Below are 20,997 nucleotides of genomic sequence, written 5' to 3' on the forward strand. Positions count from 1 at the left end.
AACCCAGGAGTGGCCAGCCGACCAAAATTACCCCAAGAGCGCAGCTATCACTCATCCAAGAGGTCACAAAAAAAACACAACAACATCCAAAGAACTGCAGGCTTCACTTGCCTCAGTTAAGGTCAGTGTTCATTACTCCACCATAAAGAAGAGACTGGGCAAAAATGGCCTGCATGGAAGAGTTCCAAGACAAAAACCACTGCTGAGCAAAAAGAACATAAAGGCTCGTCTCAGTTTTGCCAGAAAACATCTTGATGATCCCCAAGACTTTTGGGAAAATACTCTGTGGACTGACGAGACAAAAGTTGAACTTTTTGAAAGGTGTGTGTCCCATTACATGTGGCGTAAAAGTAACACAGCATTTCAGAAAAGGAACATCATACCAACAGTAAAATATGGTGGTGGTAGTGTGATGGTCTGGGGCTGTTTTGCTGCTTCAGGACCTGGAAGACTTGCTGTGGTAAATGGAACCATAAATTCTGCTGTCTACCAAAAAATCCTGAAGGAGAATGTCCGGCCATCTGTTCGTGACCTCAAGCTGAAGCGCACTTGGGTTCTGCAGCAGGACAATGATCCAAAACACACCAGCAAGTCCACCTCAGAATGGCTTAAGAAAAACAAAATGAAGACTTTGGAGTGGCCTAGTCAAAGTCCTGACCTGAATCCGATTGAGATGTTGTGGCATGACCTTAAAAAAGCGGTTAAGGCTCGAAAACCCTCCAATGTGGCTGAATTACAACAATTCTGCAAAGATGAGTGGGCCAAAATTCCTCCACAGCGCTGTAAAAGACTCATTGCCAGTTATCGCAAACGCTTGATTGCAGTTGTTGCTGCTAAGGGTGGCCCAACCAGTTATTAGATTTAGGGGGCAATCACTTTTTCACACAGGGTCATGTAGGTTTGGATTTTTTTTCCCTTAATAATAAAAACCTTCATTTAAAAACTGCATTTTGTGTTTACTTGTGTTATCTTTGTCTAATATTTCAATTTGTTTGATGATCTGAAACATTTCAGTGTGACAAACATGCAAAAAAATAAGAAATCAGGAAGGGGGCAAACACTTTTTCACACCACTGTATATATATATTATTAACATACTGTGTTTCCCTTCCCTGGTGTCTTCTGTAAATAGGAAAGACATTTGCAATTCCATTTTAAGTTTTCTTTGGACATGTGCCGGAAAGAGATTCACTCCTTCCCGATTTCAGTTTTCAAATAAAATCCAGCCAAGATCCCTCTAAGCAAGGGGAAAGAAATGTTTAGTTATCAGTTTTCTTTGATAGATGTTTCTTGCAGCTTCTTAAAACTGTGTAGTAGAATCATTGCACTCACTTTTCAATCACGCAGGAAGCAAAAGTTTCCTCTGATCCAAAAAGCTTTGAAATCACTGTTTTATTATGTGTTCTGCAATGAATGTGGAGACTTCTGTCACTGACTGTATAGGAGAGTGTTGGACAAGCTAGATATTAAAAGATGTCTGCTTGTCAACTTCACAGCATGTAGCTAATGGATCCCAGTGTTTCACTCTGCTGTGTCTTGAAAGAGTCCTGTTTATAGCATCTTGTTACAGTACATCTTTTCTTATTTCCTGTTGCTCAGAATCATAGCAATCCTGTTTCTTTTTAGAGGTCTTCAGTTCCCCATTTTTCCTAAGCATTCTGGGAAAGTCAGTTTGCCAAAGGATTCGTCAGTGCTGAGGTGTGAGGAAGTGAAGTGCAGGTGGCTATTGGCTTTGCTGTGAGATTTTCTCTCTGGCTGTAAACTGAGATGCACAAACAGACTTCTCCCAACACTTGGACTGAATCTTGCTTGTAATCTATCACCCCCCTGTTTGCTTATGAAATCCTGAAACTGTATGCCGCACGACTCCAAATTGTCTCCAGTGTTCATGGTTAATAGGAAAGCAATATTTATTGCTTAAAATAAATCCCTTCTACAATAGAGCTCTTTAACAGGCAGATCCATTATTGTACAATATGTATACAGCACCTTACAGTGTATTGGCTCGGGCCTGTCTTGTAACCTGATATTTTAATGGGAGTTCAGAGTTTGGGGTCATTTATCTATCTGCTCAGTTTTTGTGGGCTTATAGCTCTTTAGATGATTCACTGCTATACATAAGGTATTGTTGCTCTGCGTGGATACAGTGCAAGTGGAGCATCTAATTTAAATGACATTTTGCTGTCCAAACAACAATAATTCCTCCTGCCCCCTCCTCATCCCACTACTCTAGCTCTTCAGTAAACCTGAGGATCATATCGATCACTTCTCGTCACTGTCTCCTCAGGGCTTTCCCCTCTTCACCTGAATTCCAGCATTTCTAGAGAGACTCAGAATTTCTCCTCCGGTGTGGAGATGTGTGAGCCAGAAAGATATATCCATTGGAGACTCTTGAGAACCTCACAGTTATGTGCGACAGTTGTATAATTCTATCAGAGAGCTATGGCTCATTTTCAGTTAGTTAAAGCTAAGGGAAAATATTTTGGATTTTTCAATTAATAACTGAAATTGCTAATGTCTATATCCAAGGCTTTTAACAGTAATGTAATATGTTATACGTCAGAACTTTATAGAATGTAACAAAGACTTATGCTGTAACTGATATTATTAAAGCAATTATTCTAAATTACAGCTTTAATATCATATCCTCACATTATGGAAGGTATCACAGACTAACAAAGGGACTACAGTATTTCATTCTGTTGTGCTCCTACATATTCAGAATATACTGATTGGGGAGGAATTCCTTATTCCAAGAATAAAATACCTCAGAATAAATCTTCAAAACATGAAGTTTTAAGATTAGAAAAATAAGTAACAAAAGTAAATAACTTCCAAAAACAAAGTTAGTTCCTTGTGATATCCTGCCCAGGGTGTATCCCGCTTTGTACCTGTTGGTTGAAAGGATAGGCTTCAGCTCCCCCATGATCTTGAATTTGAAGAGTGGTTAGAAAATGGATGGATGGAAGTTGAATGCGTGACAAGTTATTCAGGCAGGGCTATCCAGTCCTGATCCTACAGGACTGGTGTACATGTAGACTTTCAAGGTCTCTTTAAAGTCGCCACACATGAAGAGCTGGGCAAAGCTACTAAACTGGTCCAGGTAAAATGGTAATTTCATTATGAAATGAGTTGGAATGAAAACTCTAGACACCAGCCCTCCAAGACCAGGATTGGACTCAACTGTGTTCTAGTATGCTCATAATTTACACTATTGTACTTAACCTGGTTCCAGATTTATTCCATTGAGATGGCAAGTTTAAAACAAATGAGCTGGAAGATGTTAGGATAAAAAAACAAACCAGTACTGTCCAAACCACAGAGAATTCTTGATGCATCAATGCAGTACACAGTGATCATACCATTAATGATCATTATGTCATCTGGTTCCTTATCAGGGATAGTACAGCTACTCTGAGGCTAAGACAATGCCAGCCTAGTTACCCCTCTGTGCCAGCATACCTGAAAGATTGTTGCACTAGATTAGATTAGATTATATTAGACAAGGTTTCTCGATTGTCTCAGTTAGAATTAATGACATTTCAGAAAACTGAAGTGATGCACTTTAATGGACAGACTGCAGGAACCAAGAACTGGGTCCTAAATGATAGAATAATGGATTGGTCTGTGGCTGAATGGACTAGACTGGACTAAACTGCATCCCTTCTGCATTTGGCAGGACTGAATGGACTATATCAGTCATTATTTCATACCCTTTTCATGCAGTCAGCCTTCGGCTTGGATCTGCGGTTGCTTTATGGAGCGTACAGTGTTTGTGTCTCAGATGCAGGCTGTGAGTCTGAGTCTGTGTTTTTGGGACAAGAGCCAGGTTTTGGTGACAAGCGAGTGGATTATCAATCTGGAGGTATTTTTGTCCCTGCTGTGATTGAACACAGGCGAGAACGCATCTCAGGCGGGAGTTATTTGATTAGACAGTCAATAAGGTCAGACCCATGGTAATCATTGTACCTCCAGCCTGCTCTTGAATCCTGGCAACGTTTGACATTATTATGATGGGCAATGATAAAGCAGAACTAATTTCATTAGCTGAGGTCAAAAGGAGTCTGTTTATCATAATTACATCTGGAGGAGGTCTCACTTTGCCTTTAAATTTGACAGATGTGTGATGTTTGTGCAATCTGAGGTTTTGAAAATCTGGCCAATAAATATGTTTTCAAGATTCAATTTTTTTTTCAGAGAAAGCTGCTCACCAGCTATGCTCCCGTGATTGATAACTATGAAATCGCTATAGATCAATTCTTGGCTCAATAGGAAATTCATTATGATTAATAACTGATTTAAATCTTTGAATTGATCACCTAATGATTTGTATACTATAGGACCACACTTGTGTGAACATGAAAAAGGTTACAATGATAGGAAGTCATTTGGCTCATCTTCCCGCAACTCCGAATTGGTAACCCACTGAAGCTAAGCAGGGGTGAGCTTGGCCAGTACCCGGATGGTACAACTCCTAGAAAAGCTAAGGGTGCTGTTAGTGGGACCAGTAGGGATCGCTCACCATGCAGTCTGTGTGGATCCTAATGCCACGGGGACACTATACTGTAAAAAAAGGCACTGTTGCAAAACTGAGCTCCTGATTCTCCTTTGTCATTGAAAATCCCAGGGTATTTCCCGAAAAGAGTAAGGATGTTAACCCTGCTGTATTGGCCTCCTGGCCTTTATTGATCAAGGCCTCCTATGATTTGGCTTCATTACTCTGTTCTACTCCCCACTGATAGCTAATGTGTGGTCAGCATACTGGCTCATTGTGGCTGCCGTCGTATCATCCAGGTGGAAGAGAGTCACAATTATCCGTAAAGCACTTCAATGGGGTGTTTTATTATTATTATATCAGGTTGTGTGATGTAGTGAGAAGTGGCTCCTTTGAAGCCACCATCTGGGCTCAGATTTCAGGCCCATTGGAGAGGTCTTGAGCCAAGAAGGGCACAGAATAATTGGCAAGTGCTGCTGAATTATGCATATTACTGAGTGCATAGTGAATGGAAATCCAGTGCCAGGGAGAGGAGATTATAGGTTTAATAAGTTGACTGTGGAATTAGCCACATCTCTCAGACCCAAGTCACCTTTGGCTGAAGTCCTTTTGAGAGCATGTCCTGATCAAATAAGGGTGTCTGTTTTGTAGCTTCCATAATTGGCTGACCTTTCTTGGAATTGTATAGTATACAGCAACTGTAATATAAAGATAGATTATAATGTGGCCTTAATTACCATGAAATGACTGCACAGAAGTTCAGATCATGGGTAAACCTGGGTTTAACATTAAAATTTCACTTCTCACACACATACTGTATGCATAAGTACGAAATCCAAGTAAAAATACATTAATTCGGTGAATACTGCAAATATGAAATGTGACAGGTGTCCAGTCGTAAATGATTGTGATAAATATTTGTTTCAAAGCTAATCGTAACCTATTCAGATTGGACAGTTTTATGATCAGGCAGATTAAAGAGACAATGTTCTTCTGAACAATGGATTGATGGATCAATAGGTCATGTTGAACTACAAATCAAGCCTGGTTAAAATGGGATAGTTCACGAGTTAAAGTGGGCTGGAACAATTCCCAGAAGGTAATTTTCCATCAAAAGAGGATTTGCTGCATCTCTGATACAGTATGTGCAAGCTGTTAGGGACTTTGGTTGATGCTTGCAAAGTGCCAGCAGCTATGCTGATCTGAGTAATGGATCACATTTTATTTGACTCCTTTCTATGTTTTTAAGAGTTTCCATTTTATTATGAGATTAATTTAGCATATCTGAAGCTTAAGGGCACTGGCTTCTGCTCATCTCTGTGTCAGCAGATACTGGGACAACCAGTCGATCTCTGGATCTGACCTACTGTATACACTTGTGTCTCATGCAACACTGAGCAGAAGACTCTCTAACTGAAATTTTGGTTACTGCTCTGGGTGTTTCTCTCCCCAACCTTATCTTACTGAGATTTGCAGTCTGCTTGGAGCACAAAAGTGCTTATTAGTGCTTCCTGTGTCCCCCTGATTCTTAAAAGCTGAACCAACAGAACTACTGCACACTTGAAAAGCAGGTTATGCAGAGCGGAACAAGAGAGTTGTAACAGCCAGTCTCTTATCAGTGCTTAAATAACTAACTGTGAGGGTGCACTACAGTGTTCATGCAAGGCAAAAGCTCAATAGTTGTTAAATATGCCTTTAATTAATGTACTGTTGCATTTTCCCAGGAGCTAGATTCAATGGTCATTTAATCAAATGAGATTTTAAGGCAGCACATGGGATTCTGATGCATCCTTATGGACTGTAGTCCACTTAAAATACTGACTATGTTTAGTTCTCTAGTTTCAGCTTTCAATGTCTTATTAGCTTTGTCTGAAGAGTTCACCAGAGTCCAGCATGCATTTATTTTTCTCTGATATGTTTCCAAAAGAATAGTTTTCAACATTATTATTGAAATAATGTTCAATCCCTTCAAAACACACACTCTTACCCTTGCACTATTGCATTCTGACCCCTTTTCTTAGAAAAAAGATCCAACATCTTTTTTTCATAACAAGCTGCCATCTATCCCCATCTTATCCAACACAGGGCTTTTTAAATTGGTAAGCATGGTGCTTTAATTTCAAATTATCTGCAGTCACAGCATGGCTTCCCTATTGTTTTCAGTATTCAGATGGTTGGCTTTGCTGTATCTCAGTTTTAGGGTCCTCCTCTCCCTTATCTTAGACCTCCTTATTACTGCAGAAAACTGTCCCCATCCTTTACCTTTCAAACATGATCCTTCATTCCTGACTAGTTTTATTTTCCAAATACTTCATTTCAACAGGATCAAACAGGCGTGTGCCACCTGAAACATAAAAGATCCAAGATCCAGAACTGTAGGCTAAATTTAAGAGTTACCAACTCTGTGCTTGTTTTTGAAGATGGGCAGGTTTTCTGTGCCAATCATAAACATTAAGAGAACTTGACTTTCTGCACTGAATTTATACAACGGCACGTTTTATGTAGCATAATGCTTAATCTTAAATGAAAGCCAGAAAAGTGAAGCTTCTTTGATTTCAATAACAGAGTGGCAGCATTTCATCATATTAGAAAGAGAATAAAATTCAATTTTATTACTCACGTATAGCTGAACAATATCTTCTGTCTACATTGGTTTGACAATAAATAACCACGGACATGCATGCATACATAATCAAAAGTGAAAAGAAGGGATTTTTGTTGTTCGCTTGAAAGAATAAATCACTTGTTCCAGGATGTTTCAGAAAAACATCTTCCCTAATCGGCTCAGGGAGAGATGCAACCACAATGTAGTTAAGTTGGTGCACTATCTTGAGATGAATAGAATATGAGTCAATGCAAACTGGAGATTTCAGAACCACCTGGAATGGACATTTATTTCTGACATCATTACAACATCGTGCTATGCCACGTTGAATAATTTTTCAAAATATTTTTTGGGGTAGTGCTTTACATTTGTGGCTATGAAACATGTTCGGTGACATGCAGAAAAAAGAAAAACAACATGCATAATAAGAATATAGCAAAGTACAATTTCTCATAATAATACCAGGGCCATTGGTACTGAGCTGCATCTGTAGAAAACATTTTGACTTCTCTCTACATGGATTTTTAGTTGAAGGTACTATATGTCTTGTCATGAACCCTTCTGAATTGTGTTCCTGTAGTGACATTTGCACAATTGCATGGTGCTGTATCATGCTGTGTGTTATGACAGTGTTTTTTGCCTCATCAGGTTTTTAATCATTTAAGCCCTGTGTGTAACATGAAAAAAACGTACTTTATTTTTCAGTCATTTCTTAGTTTAACTGTTTCAATCTACTCATATACAGTAATCTATACATAATGGCCCAAAAGGAATTCAGTGTTTTTGTAAATGGCTGAAGTTGTCTCATTCAGCTTACAAGAAGCACTTTCTTTTTATAATTGAAGGGTACAGAAAAGCTTTAGAGATTGATTTTGAAGCAAAACAAAGAAAAATGTAAAGACGTTCCTTTCTGGTTGAAACAATCTATGTCTAAAGGAAAACACAGGCAGATAAAAGAGGTTGGGTCATTTCAAAGGGCTGTGAAACATTCCAGTCCACTGGTGATAAGAACATTGTTCATCCTTGTGAAGAAATGATGATCTGGATCCCCCATGTTTGCTAAATCTTGGTTTTCTCTTTACAGTATATATATATACTGTTAACCTATATCTGTATCTGTGTATATACTATATGATGTGTCAGTTGAGTGTTTGGTTGTGTTCATGAATGTGCGCAGATGTTGGTCTCCACCTACAGTATATCTGAATTTCACTGTCATCTACTTTCCCTCTTCACTTCCTCAGCCCAACTCCTCCGGAACACTAAACATTGTTCTTCTTTGCATTCAGTTTCCTCGGAACCCATTCATTTCCTGGCTGTGAAAGGTGATTGCGGCACAGCGTGCATTTAATCCGGAAAGTGAGCGAAAAACTAACGGGACGCCACACGAGTGGGACATCCGAAATTGTATGCACTAACCTTTGTTAATTGCTTCCCGCTTAGTGGAGGAGCTCGGATGTTTCCTGTTTTTCCTTCCTCCAATGACAAGGTGCTTAAGCCAGGGTTGGGGATCATGGGTTAAACAAAAATGGAGCGATGGGGGACTGGAACTGTTGTTTTCTCTCCCTTACAGTCACCCCTCCCCCTCCGTTGCACAAGCGTTTGCAATGACGAGTCATGGCTGTACCACATATGTCCAACAGAGGCACCAGGTCAAATAACTTGGTTCACACAGATGATCGTTGGCCATTGTAAAAGAGATCGTTCCAAGTGTGCTTGTGCACTAAGGGATGCATCCTCCTGCACAAATAGAGCTGACTGTGAATAACTGGTGCTTTGGCCGAGGGCAATGGTGATTATAGGTAGAGGTAAAGGGAGAGCAAATTTGAATAGAAAAAAAACATATTTTTTTCCAGAAACAATTATCTGTTTCTCTTGTTTTTGAACATGTTTCCCGCCTGTTATCATTTTTAACAGATGTTGGAAGCTAGCAACTATCATTGCATCACTTTCTCTCATTGGCCATCCCTGACTTAGACTCCGAAGAAGCCTGCAATGTTTGTCTGTCTGTCTTCCAGAAGTGTTTCAAGCTTGAGTTCAGCAGGTGTCTTTTTAGTCTTCAGCAGATTCAGTGAGAGTATTCTTGGGAGGCAGCTTGATGTTATGGGATAAAGAAACCTTGTCTAAATTTGAACATTGATGATGTAGACAAAACTGCAAACAGGCTGTCCTCATCAGATTGGATAAGACGATTACTAGGGTGAACGTGATCGATCATGTAGGATGACAGTAGGAGTTTTTGCATGATGATATGCTTGTAGATCACCCTGCTAGATCATGTAGGATTACAATACCACTTTATACATTTTCCAGTATAGAACTTGCTGCTATTTCATTTTTAGTGTGAAGCCTAAATTACAAACTTGTCTAGAATAAAGCCATATTTTCATGGGAGTTTGTGGGCTTTTTAAAATTTCAGAAGAGTTTTTGTGGAATTCATAACTGCATCCAATCAATTGCTATAGCACAATACGTATGCTACCATCCCAAAGTTACTACTGTAGCAGACTTGTTTGTGTGTGTGTGCATTTATGATCAATACTGTCTACAACTCCCCAGATTCTCAGTATGCAATCACTGAACATTGCAGCCCTGCTGTCTAGGACATGTCTGTACTGCTTGAAAAAATTGGCAGATTAAAATACAGGTTACTGCATAGAAAATACAAAAGTAGCTCTTAACTGTATCTCCTTTTGAGATTTGGTTATTTATCTCATTTTTACTAAAAACATCGGTGGTTATCTTTTGTTAGCTAAAGCTAGTCTGGGATCTTTTCTGGAATCTATATGAGCTAGAATATTGTTAACATTCCACTTTGACAGGAGGAGCCAATGTTTTTTTTTTTCTATTGTGGGTTTTTTTTCAGTCACATTTATCTCAAGCATTGGATTTATTTCAAAGCACCTGGCTCAAGGTGGTACAATTGGGCACAAGCTGGAGCTACTAGTACATAGGCTTATAAGCAGCAATGAATGATGTCCTGCTCTTTCCCCATCAATTTATCCCTTGTCTTTCTGTTTTGTCTCTCTCTTTCTTTTGCAATCCCCCTTCTTTCCCTGCCCCCTTCTTTCCTTTCTGGTTTGCGTTTGCCTTCATCCTTAACCCCTCACCCTCAACTCCAACCCCAAATCACCCCTCCTTCCTGACACCACCCTCGGCAGTTTTCGTGTGTCCTGGGACACTTTTGAAAGTTCAGGGGCCCAGCTCCATACAGGAGTCAGGGCACCAAGCGGGGGCCTGGTGCAAGGACCCCCTGCAGGCCGGCGATCGCCTGTACGTCATGCCCTGGACCCCCTACCGCACCGACACCCTGACCGAGTACGCCTCCTGGGAGGACTTCAAGCAAGGACGTCCCACCACCACCTATCGCCTCCCGAACCGTGTGGATGGCACGGGCTTTGTGGTGTACGACGGGGCTGTGTTCTACAACAAGGAGCGCACCCGCAACATTGTCAAGTACGACCTGCGCACGCGTATCAAGAGCGGGGAGGCCATCATCACCAATGCCAACTACCACGACACCTCGCCCTATCGCTGGGGCGGAAAGTCTGACATCGACCTGGCGGTGGACGAGAACGGCCTTTGGGTCATCTACGCCACCGAGGCCAATAATGGACGTCTGGTGGTCAGCCAGGTAAAGCTCTCCTCTCTGACCATTCTGCTGTTGCCATAGTCATTCTACAATCCGTAAACCAGGTGTTCTCCATTATAGTTCCTAGTGTCTCCTAAAACTCCAGTTTTAATATCTATTTTATGCTTTTTTTAAAGGCCATCATTTATCTTTTTATCAACATGGTTATTTTGTCAACAAGCTAGGTTTGACTGCGTAATGGAAAATTTACGCAGTTTTATATCTATTGTAAAAAAAAAGCGATGGCTCTGTGGCCAAGGATCTGCGCCTGTGGCTGGAAGGTTGCCAGTTCAAATCCTGCGGCCGGGAGAGAAATTCTACTTCTTTGGGCTCCTGAGCAAGGCCCTTAACCCCAGCTGCTCCAGGGGTGCTGTACAATGGCTAACCCTGCGCTCTGACCCCAAGCTTCTCTCTCCCTGCCTGTGTGTCTCATGGAGAGCAAGCTGGGATATGCAAAAGACGAATTCCTAATACAAGAAATTGTATATGGCTAATAAAGTGATCTTATCTTATTAACAGGCCAAGTACTTTTGACGGTAAGTTTCCATTATTAGAAGCAAGAAATCCCTGGGAAATAAAGAGAGGTCATCAAATATTGGGTTTAAATATTAATGGTTGATAAGTGGTTTGAGATTTTGTTTCAGTTTGAGTTTCGGATGTTATATATTAGATATAATACAACAGATCACATGTACAAGAACAAGACATAAAAGTACAAGAAATGTTACAAAAGAGAAGAGATGTGAACAGAGGACAAATGTCAAGCTTGGGTCTTCCGACTTTGGGTGTCTGTTTCAGGTGAACCCATACACCTTGCGGTTCGAGGGCACCTGGGAGACAGGCTTCGATAAGCGTCTGGCGTCCAATGCCTTCATGGCGTGCGGGGTCCTGTACGTGGCGCGCACCGTCTACGAGGATGACGACAGCGAGGCGGCGGGAAACTTCATCGTGTACGCCTACAACACCAACCTGAACCGTGAAGAGCCTGTCAACATCGCCTTCCCCAACCCTTACCAGTATATCTCTTCCATCGACTACAACCCCCGTGACAACCAGCTCTACATCTGGAACAACTTCAATGTGCTGCGCTACCCCCTGGAGTTTGGGCCTCCAGACCCAACCACAGGTGAGAAGAGGCTCTCTTTCATTTATCTCCATATATCCACCATCTATCTGATACTGTATGTTAAATACTGGGTTACAGGGGAGCCAGAGCCTATCCCAGCAAGCAATGGGCACAATGCAGGATACACCCTGGACAGGATGCCAAACAGGATGCCAATTAACCTACCAGTTTGTCTTTAGACTGTGGGAAGAAACTGGAGCTCCTGGGGAATACCCACACAAACACGGGGTGAACATACAAATTGAACTTGGGATCCCAGATCTGAGAGGTAGCAATGCTAATAAGCATTGTTCCTTTGGCCACCTTATCCTTCACCGAAAATCCTTTTAAAAAAGAATGGAGGTTGTTAAACAAATGTTCTGTTTAACATAAGTTTGGGAGCAGGTCAAGAGGTAATCTCACACTTTCACTTTCTTGCATTGAAATACAAACCAGCTTTACACCGCTTTACATGCAACTTTTCTGCATTCCTCCTCCTCAAGTTTCCCTTGAAGCTGCCTCCCTGGTTCATTCCTCATAAGTGAGGAGGGGATTTGTGAGCCATTATCTTGGCTGTCTTTTTGTCAGCCACGCAAGTTACCAAAGTATTAAGTACACTTTCCTTTTATACTTATTATCTCACCTCTTCTTGTCACAATTAGAATTTGACTGAACTACTAAACTCTCTAATTTTGACCAGAATATAAAACTTCTGAGCAGCTTAGCTGTGGTAAGAACGTATGCTTGCTCAGAGCAGAGGTTTTATTCTGGAATCCAGCTGTCTTGGGTTCAAGCCCTGGGACAGGCTGGTCAATTACCAGCTGTGTTTGGCATTTCTTGGCTGGGAGTCTTGGCCAGGGCTGTTTCTAAACTTCCTGCAAAATGGTGACATTAATAAAGGAGTTGAGTGCAACGTTCTGTAGGTTGCTGCAGATCTTGTAGTGTATGAAAAGATAAATGTCTTTGTGGGTTGGAGGATTCTATCTGCAGTTACTCAACAAGGTTAGTATAAAGGCTAGGACAGTCAATCCCTTAATTCATGTTCCTTTCCCATAATTCAATTTTATAGGTGCCAATATTGGAGTGCATTGAGTGCCAAGGATAATATACCTGAATGTCAGCTAGCATGCAGGCAGTTAGCAATGAAACATTGTCTTTTTTTAACATCACATTTACTTTACAGCTACCTGTCCTGGCAGCAGTAAAGTTTTCTTATGGCTGACTCAGTTATTTACTCAATTGCAATATGAAACTTGACAATGCACTTTTCTCCAGGTCCATTATTATTATTTACATCAGCAATAATTACTAAAAATGAAGAGCCCTTCCCCTACAGTTTCTCCCCATGTAGGTGGAAGGGTCAGTCATTGTCATGAGCGACAGCAGAGAATCAACTGCCAGTTCCACATCGGGTGGGTACAGTATATTGAAAATGAAACAAGAGGCGATCCACAAAATCCAATTCAATTGTAAAATTGTCATTAATTGCTATAATATTTCTAATGAGAACTCAGAAGCCATATTTTAACATTTTAAACACTCTCAGAGTTTCTCCTCAGCATAAAACAACATTGCAAGTGTAACATTTCCCTTGTTTTCTGGGGACCCTCCGAGCAGTCTTTCAGGGTCCTCAAGGGGTCCCTGTATCCGTGGATGAGAAACATCTCTGTCCTCAGAGACCATAGTCTTGTATCTCTTTAAATGGACAGGAAACCTGCTACACACAAGCTGTAGCATTTCTATTGCAGTATGTACAATACAGTATATCCAGTATAAGCAGTAACCAAATTAAATAAATTTACCCAGCTAACACAAAACATTTCAACAACTTTTTCAGCTGTTGTTGAAAAGGGGCAGCTCACACTGTACTGATGTAAAATTCAACAAAAATGAACAAAGCTGTTTAAAAGCATTTCAATGTGTAGTATTTCTGTATACTGTGTGACTAGATAGGGCCAGGCGTACCACTTAAGGAGGCATCGGAGACAGAGAAAGTATGACTTTTGCTGCCAACTAGTTCCCTGTTATCGTGTAGTTCTCCTCAGAACTCAGACTCTCTTTGATCTGCTTTCACAGCACGTGAGACTATTAACTCCATGGCAGCCTTTTGGAATAGCAGAAACAATATTTAGACAGTCATATACAGTATATCCAACACATTAACAAAAACATGCCAGTTAGTCCTGTTTCAAATATCTGTGACATTCAACATTTTTGTTTTGAGGCTGCACAGTTGCTGCAGTGTTTAGTTTTAATGTGTTGTAGCGCTGGGGCTCGGGGTTCAATTCCTGGGGTACTTTCAGCATGGAGTTTTTATGTTCTCCATGCATTCACTTGGGTTTCCACCGGATACTCTGGTTTCCTTCCACAGTCATAAGACATACTGGTGGTTTAACTGGTTTCTGGAAAAAAAATCCCAGTTAAGAGTGTGCATTTGTGTCTGTGTGTCTGGCTTGCAACTGACTATCATCCCATCCAAATTGTATCACACCTTGCTCCTGTTTTATACTAGGATAGGCCCTGGCTCACCCACGACCCTGGGTTGGATGAAGCAGTTAGAAAATGGATGGATGCTTTTCTTTTCTTTCAAAATAATGTTTTCAATCTTGTCATGGGCCACACATAAAATCAAATATTTTAATATCTTATACGCTTTGCATTGCACAAAAAACATTATCGTAAGCTACGGTATGCCACACAATAAATAAGACTACTTTATCTACTTGTACATTTTAGATGTGTACAAAATACTGCAATAAAATTATTTTAATCTAAAGTCTTGTGTTAAGTGGATCATTTAAACCAATTAAATGGCCACCAGAATATCCAGTCTATGTTTCATCTTTCTGAACGGCTGTTTTGGAATCATGCTAAACAAAAATAGGCAAGAGAAAGACCTTGATTTAGTAAGCAGGTTCCCTTTCCACTAAAGCACAGCAGCATGCCAGCAGCCTACAAAAATGCAGCTCTCACCCAATCTTCCTCATTAGTTTGGCAGATAAAAATCATGTGATATGCAAACAAATAAAATAATTAAAAGATATAGAATTGCCTTGTTAGTCTTTCACCTGTTTTTTTTTTAAAATGTGTCACATTCCCGGGGTCTGATGGTTTCCACTCTTGCAGAGCTAATTATAATAAGAGCCATCCATTAGTCACTTAGTAAAAATGAGATGTTCATTTACAGAAGCCAGCTACAATCCCTGAAGGGTTATTACTCTTTAGGGCTAAGGTAAACCTGCCCAGTTCTGTAGCTAACAATAATATACTGCACTACGCTGTGCTATTTTAACACATACTATGTTTCAGAACCCTGTGCAACATCAATTAATTTCCCCACCACTCTGTTTGCCTGTCTGTTTCAAACAAAATATTTTCTGGGAGCCTTTTGGTAAGTTTATTTTTCTTAGCATGGTAAACAATAAATAATCTGAGTTGAAACTACTGAGCGTTGAAAAATCGTATTTGTTTTATGATCCTCAGCAAGCGTGAAATGAAATAAAAGGAGAGCCGCGAAGGTAAACTTCTTTGACAACACCTATACGGAGAGAACAATGCCTCACATTAGTGTGTTTTCTGTCCACCTTTAATTTACTTCTGCTTGTTTTTGCGAGTGGCGAATCTTTACTAATGTAACATCCATCACTGTAATATGCTGTGTTCTTAAACCACTGGGACATTGAATGATTCATCAAATGCTAATCAACAGATGACTCATCTCTAATGTGGATTGTCAAAAAGCACAGAGTTTCCGGAAGAAGTACTTTGTGAGGCGCTAAGCCCCAGCAGTGATGATGTGCATCAAGGCTGTTGTTTTCTGAGGAGTGTGGGGGGGAATAGAGAATGGGTGCAGCAGTATGGAGTGCTGGTTGGGGTTCTGGACCCTGGACTGAGTTGTCTTCAGCTCAGATCCCAGTATGGGACACTGTTGGTGCAAGGCACCTCGCTCAGATTGCTCCGGTAAAGGCCCTGCTGTGTAAAGGGGTCTCCATGTCATTGTTATAAATGGTCTAAGTTGACCTATCTAGTCGCATAAAGCACTAAATAAATATAAATATATGTTTATTGATCTGACTGAATGCCTTGCAGAGAGGGCTGTAACTCTCTTGATGAAAAAAAAACTAAGTAATTTGCATTTTTCTGTTAAACCAGGAGATTTTATGCTCTGTGCATTTTTTCCAGGGAAATATAATTTACACAATGCAAGATAGATTTGTCAAGTGCTTATAGGGCAACTATCCCTATGCAGTGCGTAGGTTTAAAGTCTAGGTATAAGTTACAATGGTTGAGTAAGCTTTTATATGTCTATATGTATTTGTATATACCGTATACAGTATATACAGCATATATCTCAGCCATATGTTAATTATTATGTGATTACTAAATAGTATTATGGTCATTTTGTTTTACTGGGTAAATAGTGATATTTCTAGGGTCATTTAACTGCAATTATAGTAGAATAAAAGAAATAAAAAAAATCATATTGTAGTTACAGTACTCTGATGCTTGTATAATAGCCATCCTTCCATTTTCTAACTGCTTTAATTAATACACCATCGCAGGGGAGCCAGAACTTATCTTGGCAAGCAATGGTCTCAAGGTAGGGTACACCCTGGACAGGACACCAGTCCATCACAGGATACACACAGACACACACATTTACATCAAGGACAGTTTTCCCAGAAACCAATTATGTCGCCAGAATGTCTTTGGACTGTGGGAGGAAACTGGAGCCCCCGGAGGAAACCCGCGTGAACATGGGGAGAACAAACAAACTTCATGCAGATAGCACCCCAGGATTTGAACTGAACCCAGGGTCCCAGCACAGTGAGGCAGCAATCCTAACCACTGAGCCACTGTGGAGCCTACTTATTTAATATTATGGTAATAATTTGGTTTTACTGGTTAAACACGGATCTTTTTCATAGCATTTTGTTGTAAAACACAAGTAATAACACAGCTGAGTAACAGGTAGTAGTAGTAAAGTAAGTAGTAAAAACAATTTCCTTAAATATTTTGACTTTAATTTAAACCAAACCCCAAAGGGAAACAAGAACAAAACGCATTAATACTGTATATTATTCAGTTTGTCCCAGTTTATTTGTTGTAAGAAACACCCCCTGCAATATCTGAAATTGTGCAACGGAATGGAACTACAGTACCTGCTTTGAATTCTGGGTTCCTACAAAGACTAACTGTATCTCTGGATGCATTTTGTTTTCAGTATTTTAACCACGGTCCTACAGCAATGAGTCCATTAGCAGCTTTTAATCCTACAGTCAGCTGAACAAGGTGTCAGATGTGGGGAAAAAGAAAGATCTTAATTTCTTCATGGAGCTTCAGATTTCATAAGGAAAGCATTCTAGTCCAGGTCCATCAGCAGCAGTAGTACTGATACAGTGACTGGATTCATCACCAGTTGAACAGTATGTTACAGTTGTTGACATGGTATGTGTTACAGCCATGATCTGTCCTCATCAGAAGTCCTGTGCACAATTCACAATATGAAGCCGATTAACCTGGCAGTATGTCTTTAGAACCCACACAAACTCAGGGAAAACATACAAACTCCACACAGATAGCACCTCAGGTCTAGAATTCAACCCAGGGCCCCAGTGCTGCGAGGCAGCAATACTAACTAGTGCACTATCATGCCACCTGAATCGCACATCTGAGACCGTCTGTACTGTATGATAGATGCTTTGTCAGCAGCACACAGGAGTTACACACGATTTCATGATGCTAAATGCATGTTCAAAATATTGAACGCAAAAAGAGAGATAATATATTATCCTACATTTGCAGAGTCAAGATGATTTACAAATCAATTGGTTTACTTATCAGTCAATTGAAAACAAATCTGTGTAATAAAAGGCATCTCAGATGGGTTATGTAAGTTAGCAGACTGCTGGGAACTAGGAAGGCCTTGTGAGACTTCCCATATTTCATAAACACTGCGCAATGGTTTTACCATCAGGGCTCATGAATCAAAATTGTCATGTCATGTCATTTTACCATACGTGTGTTGGGAAGCTGGAGCCTACCCAACAAGCAACGAGCGCAAGGCAGGGTACACCCTGGATGGGGCGCCAGTCCACCGTAGGGCAGGATCAAGGTTGTCTTGGTTTTGAATGTTGATCCCAAAGATCCGTAGAGCAAAATCTTGAGACGGCGCTTTGTTTTACAGATCCCCTCACCACCACTCAGATCACCACTACTACTGCCTCTGTGAGGCCCTGGTCAGCCACCGTCGCCAGTACAGCCAGTTCCTCCACCGCCCGCCCCCTGCCACCCACCTCCCACCCCATTGGGGCCATCAACAAGGTGCCCGACCTGCGGCCCATCACCGCCACCATCCCCGTCACCCGTCGGCCCCCGCCACCCTACCACGGCCCTGAGCAGCAGATGTGCGAGGCTCGTGTCGCGCGGGGGGTGCAGTGGCCCTCCACACAGAGGGGGGAGACAGTGGACAGACCCTGCCCGAAAGGGTCCCTCGGTGAGTGACTCAACCTTCCCGTTGTTCATGACTAGTTTCAAGTGTTTCCCCTGCCTGCTTGCTGAGAGGCTGTACCTCTTTACACAAAGAGTTGCGGGTGTCTGGAGCAAACACAACTGAATGTCCAGGGGATTGTTCAAGAAAACGTTTTGATGGGATCTGGTCTAAGACCACAAAGATGAATGAGCTGAATGTGCTGAATTGTTGGAATTGCTTTCACCCCAAAATCTTTTGAGGGTAGGGTCAGGTCTCGGAGTCAGAATCAGGATCGGGTCTGTGCTTCAGCCATATCTTTTTTATAGGTTGTAAAAAAAATCTGGAATCTTGGTATTATGTGTGTGTGTTTTACACAGCTACAGGACTCAATTGTATTGTTGGCCTTAGGCCCCATACTTTAAGGAGCCCCAGATGTCTAAGCCAGGGGTACCCAGTCCTGCTCCTGGATACCCCACATCCATTAGGTTTTAGTTATACCCATCTTAGTAATATGTAGTTGAACCTCAATGATTCCAGTAACAGGATACATAAGAATTCCTGAGTTTTCCACTCTTAAACATTTTGAAAGTTGCCTTTTAACAGTTTCATTTCTTAAGTTACTTGAACTTTCCAATTCAAGTCAGAAAACAAATACGAGTTCAAGTAAGGGGTCAGATAAGTTCAGATGGAAGAAAATAACAGTAGGCGTGGGAGTCCGCAGGAGCAGAACTGGGAATTATAATATCTGTGCAATGATATTGTACTGTTTTCATGTTCTATTGTTGTTGGAAATATTGTTTATGAACTCCTGATGTGCAAGACAAATCCCCTTAGGGGAAGTAAAGGTCAGTTTGATTTGATTTGATTCCACCATCTTTAATTGATGCAACAAGTCTACTCGAAGGTTGGAAATTTGTGATTTACTTAAGAACTGCAGTAGTTAAAAAGCAACTTTTTGGTGTTTATGAACTAAAAACAATTAAAGACATTACATTAAGCCTATTATAAGGTTGATAAAGATTTTTTTTATTTTACTGAATACTCAGATAAAAAGGTGGACCACAATTCAGCAGGTGTGGGAGGCCTTAAGACCAAAATTGAGAAAAACTCAACAATTTGACAAGCAACAATTTGACATTATGTCAAATCCCTGGGCAGAGGGGATGTAACGCCACCTACTGGATAGATCCAAGAAGGCAAATGGAAGCAGGAGGTGAACTTGGACTGCTAGAGGTGGCTTGAAACATTCTACTGTGCTGTATCTGTGCTAATCATTGGGTGTGTGTGTTTCTTAATTAACAAATGATGCTGCACACAGTTTCACAAGTTTCTTCCCAGAACCAATATTTTCCCTTGTAATGTCAGATTTCCTCTAAAATGGCCAGTTTTAGAGAAGTGACCTTCATCAAAGCCACACAACAATAATCTGTTGGTGAGATCAGTAGTAAGGTATGAACACATATATGCATACTGTGACTTTGAGTTTTTTCTTGTATCTCCATTCCAAGCATCACCCAGGGACTTTACTTGCACATCCTGCATTTTAGCCAGCCAGTACTTTATCATGTTCTTCAACAACCTCCTCTATATTTCAGGCTTATTCGCCTGTTGTTGGAATAATTTGTTGTGTACCACCATTCTATGAGTACATTTCAGTCAAAATTTTCAAATGTTTTTCTTTTACTTATTTCTCAAAGCACTAATTAACACTGAAGGGAATCAAATGAAAGGAAATATTTTGTCTTTCAAAGGCTTGGCCAGTTGAGCTGATTTCTTCAAAAAATATTTTGCCTTTAAGTATTTTTCTGTGAAAAGAGCATAAATAAAGTCAGCTGAGGCACACTTAGATGAGGTCTTTGTGGAATTTGAGACTGGATTTTTTCTGTGTCCTTAGTTCTATTCTGTGTGTAGTGTGCTGTCCCCTTGTCTCAGTTCAATACTATTTAACTGGTCCTGAGAAAATCACTCAAACGTTTTTAAAGATTTCTCAAAGCACATTTCCAGGAAGTATAGTGGGGAAGCCAAATAGTGTCACACAATTTTCTGCAGCACTTTGGCAAAATATTAAGGACTAAAGTCTATGGAAGACTGATGCTTCTTAACTTAACTTCATACGCTGTAGTGTAACTATAAAAAAGTATTTCCAAAAGCAGATGTTACTAGAAAATAGTTCACCTGAAGGACAAACAGCAATCTTTTTCAAGAGCAACGAAGAACTGTAAGCAAAGAAGCTATAGTATATAATTGGTCATGAAAAAAGAAGTGAAATAAAACCATTAAGCAAATGAATTCAAATACTCTTTTCAATAACACACTGAGGCGCCTCAGAGAGTGATGTGCTTGTTAGATGCTTTATTTAAATCACATTAAAGAAGTTGTTTCTTTCAGCTGAGAACTGTACACTGTATATGTTTAATTAAATGCAATAGTGCTGTTGAAAAGAACCAGATTTTCATATGAGGTCGCCTTGATTGATGTCTTTTGTTGGTCTAAGCCTGCACTACTCACAGAACCTTCAGCCCTTGTTGGGAAATCATGCCGATACTGTATGTCTACCATACTTTTTGGGTTTTTGTGAAATCATTTTTATGTACAGGTACATTAAGCAAATGGAGTGGTCTTTTTAATGGTGCTCGAAAAACTTAGCCAGTGAACACGGCCCTCCGAGAACTCTGTCAGCACGGATCCT

At 40.6% G+C, this 20,997-nt stretch overlaps 1 protein-coding gene across 8 annotated transcripts in view; it reads left to right on the forward strand.

Moving 5' to 3' along the window:
* adgrl1a (adhesion G protein-coupled receptor L1a) overlaps nucleotides 1-20,997 on the forward strand; it is a 310,848-nt gene that overhangs the window by 207,112 nt on the left and 82,739 nt on the right. For all 8 annotated transcript variants that reach the window (XM_088603734.1, XM_088603728.1, XM_088603730.1 and 5 more), the window contains 3 exons: nucleotides 10,262-10,734; nucleotides 11,530-11,857; nucleotides 18,024-18,332. In XM_088603734.1, coding sequence (XP_088459860.1) covers nucleotides 10,262-10,734; nucleotides 11,530-11,857; nucleotides 18,024-18,332 — 1,110 coding nt within the window. The remainder of the gene's footprint in view (nucleotides 1-10,261; nucleotides 10,735-11,529; nucleotides 11,858-18,023; nucleotides 18,333-20,997) is intronic.

This window comes from Lepisosteus platostomus, chromosome 13, assembly GCF_059453375.1.
Source record: "Lepisosteus platostomus isolate fLepPlt1 chromosome 13, fLepPlt1.hap1, whole genome shotgun sequence".
NCBI lineage: Eukaryota > Metazoa > Chordata > Actinopteri > Semionotiformes > Lepisosteidae > Lepisosteus > Lepisosteus platostomus.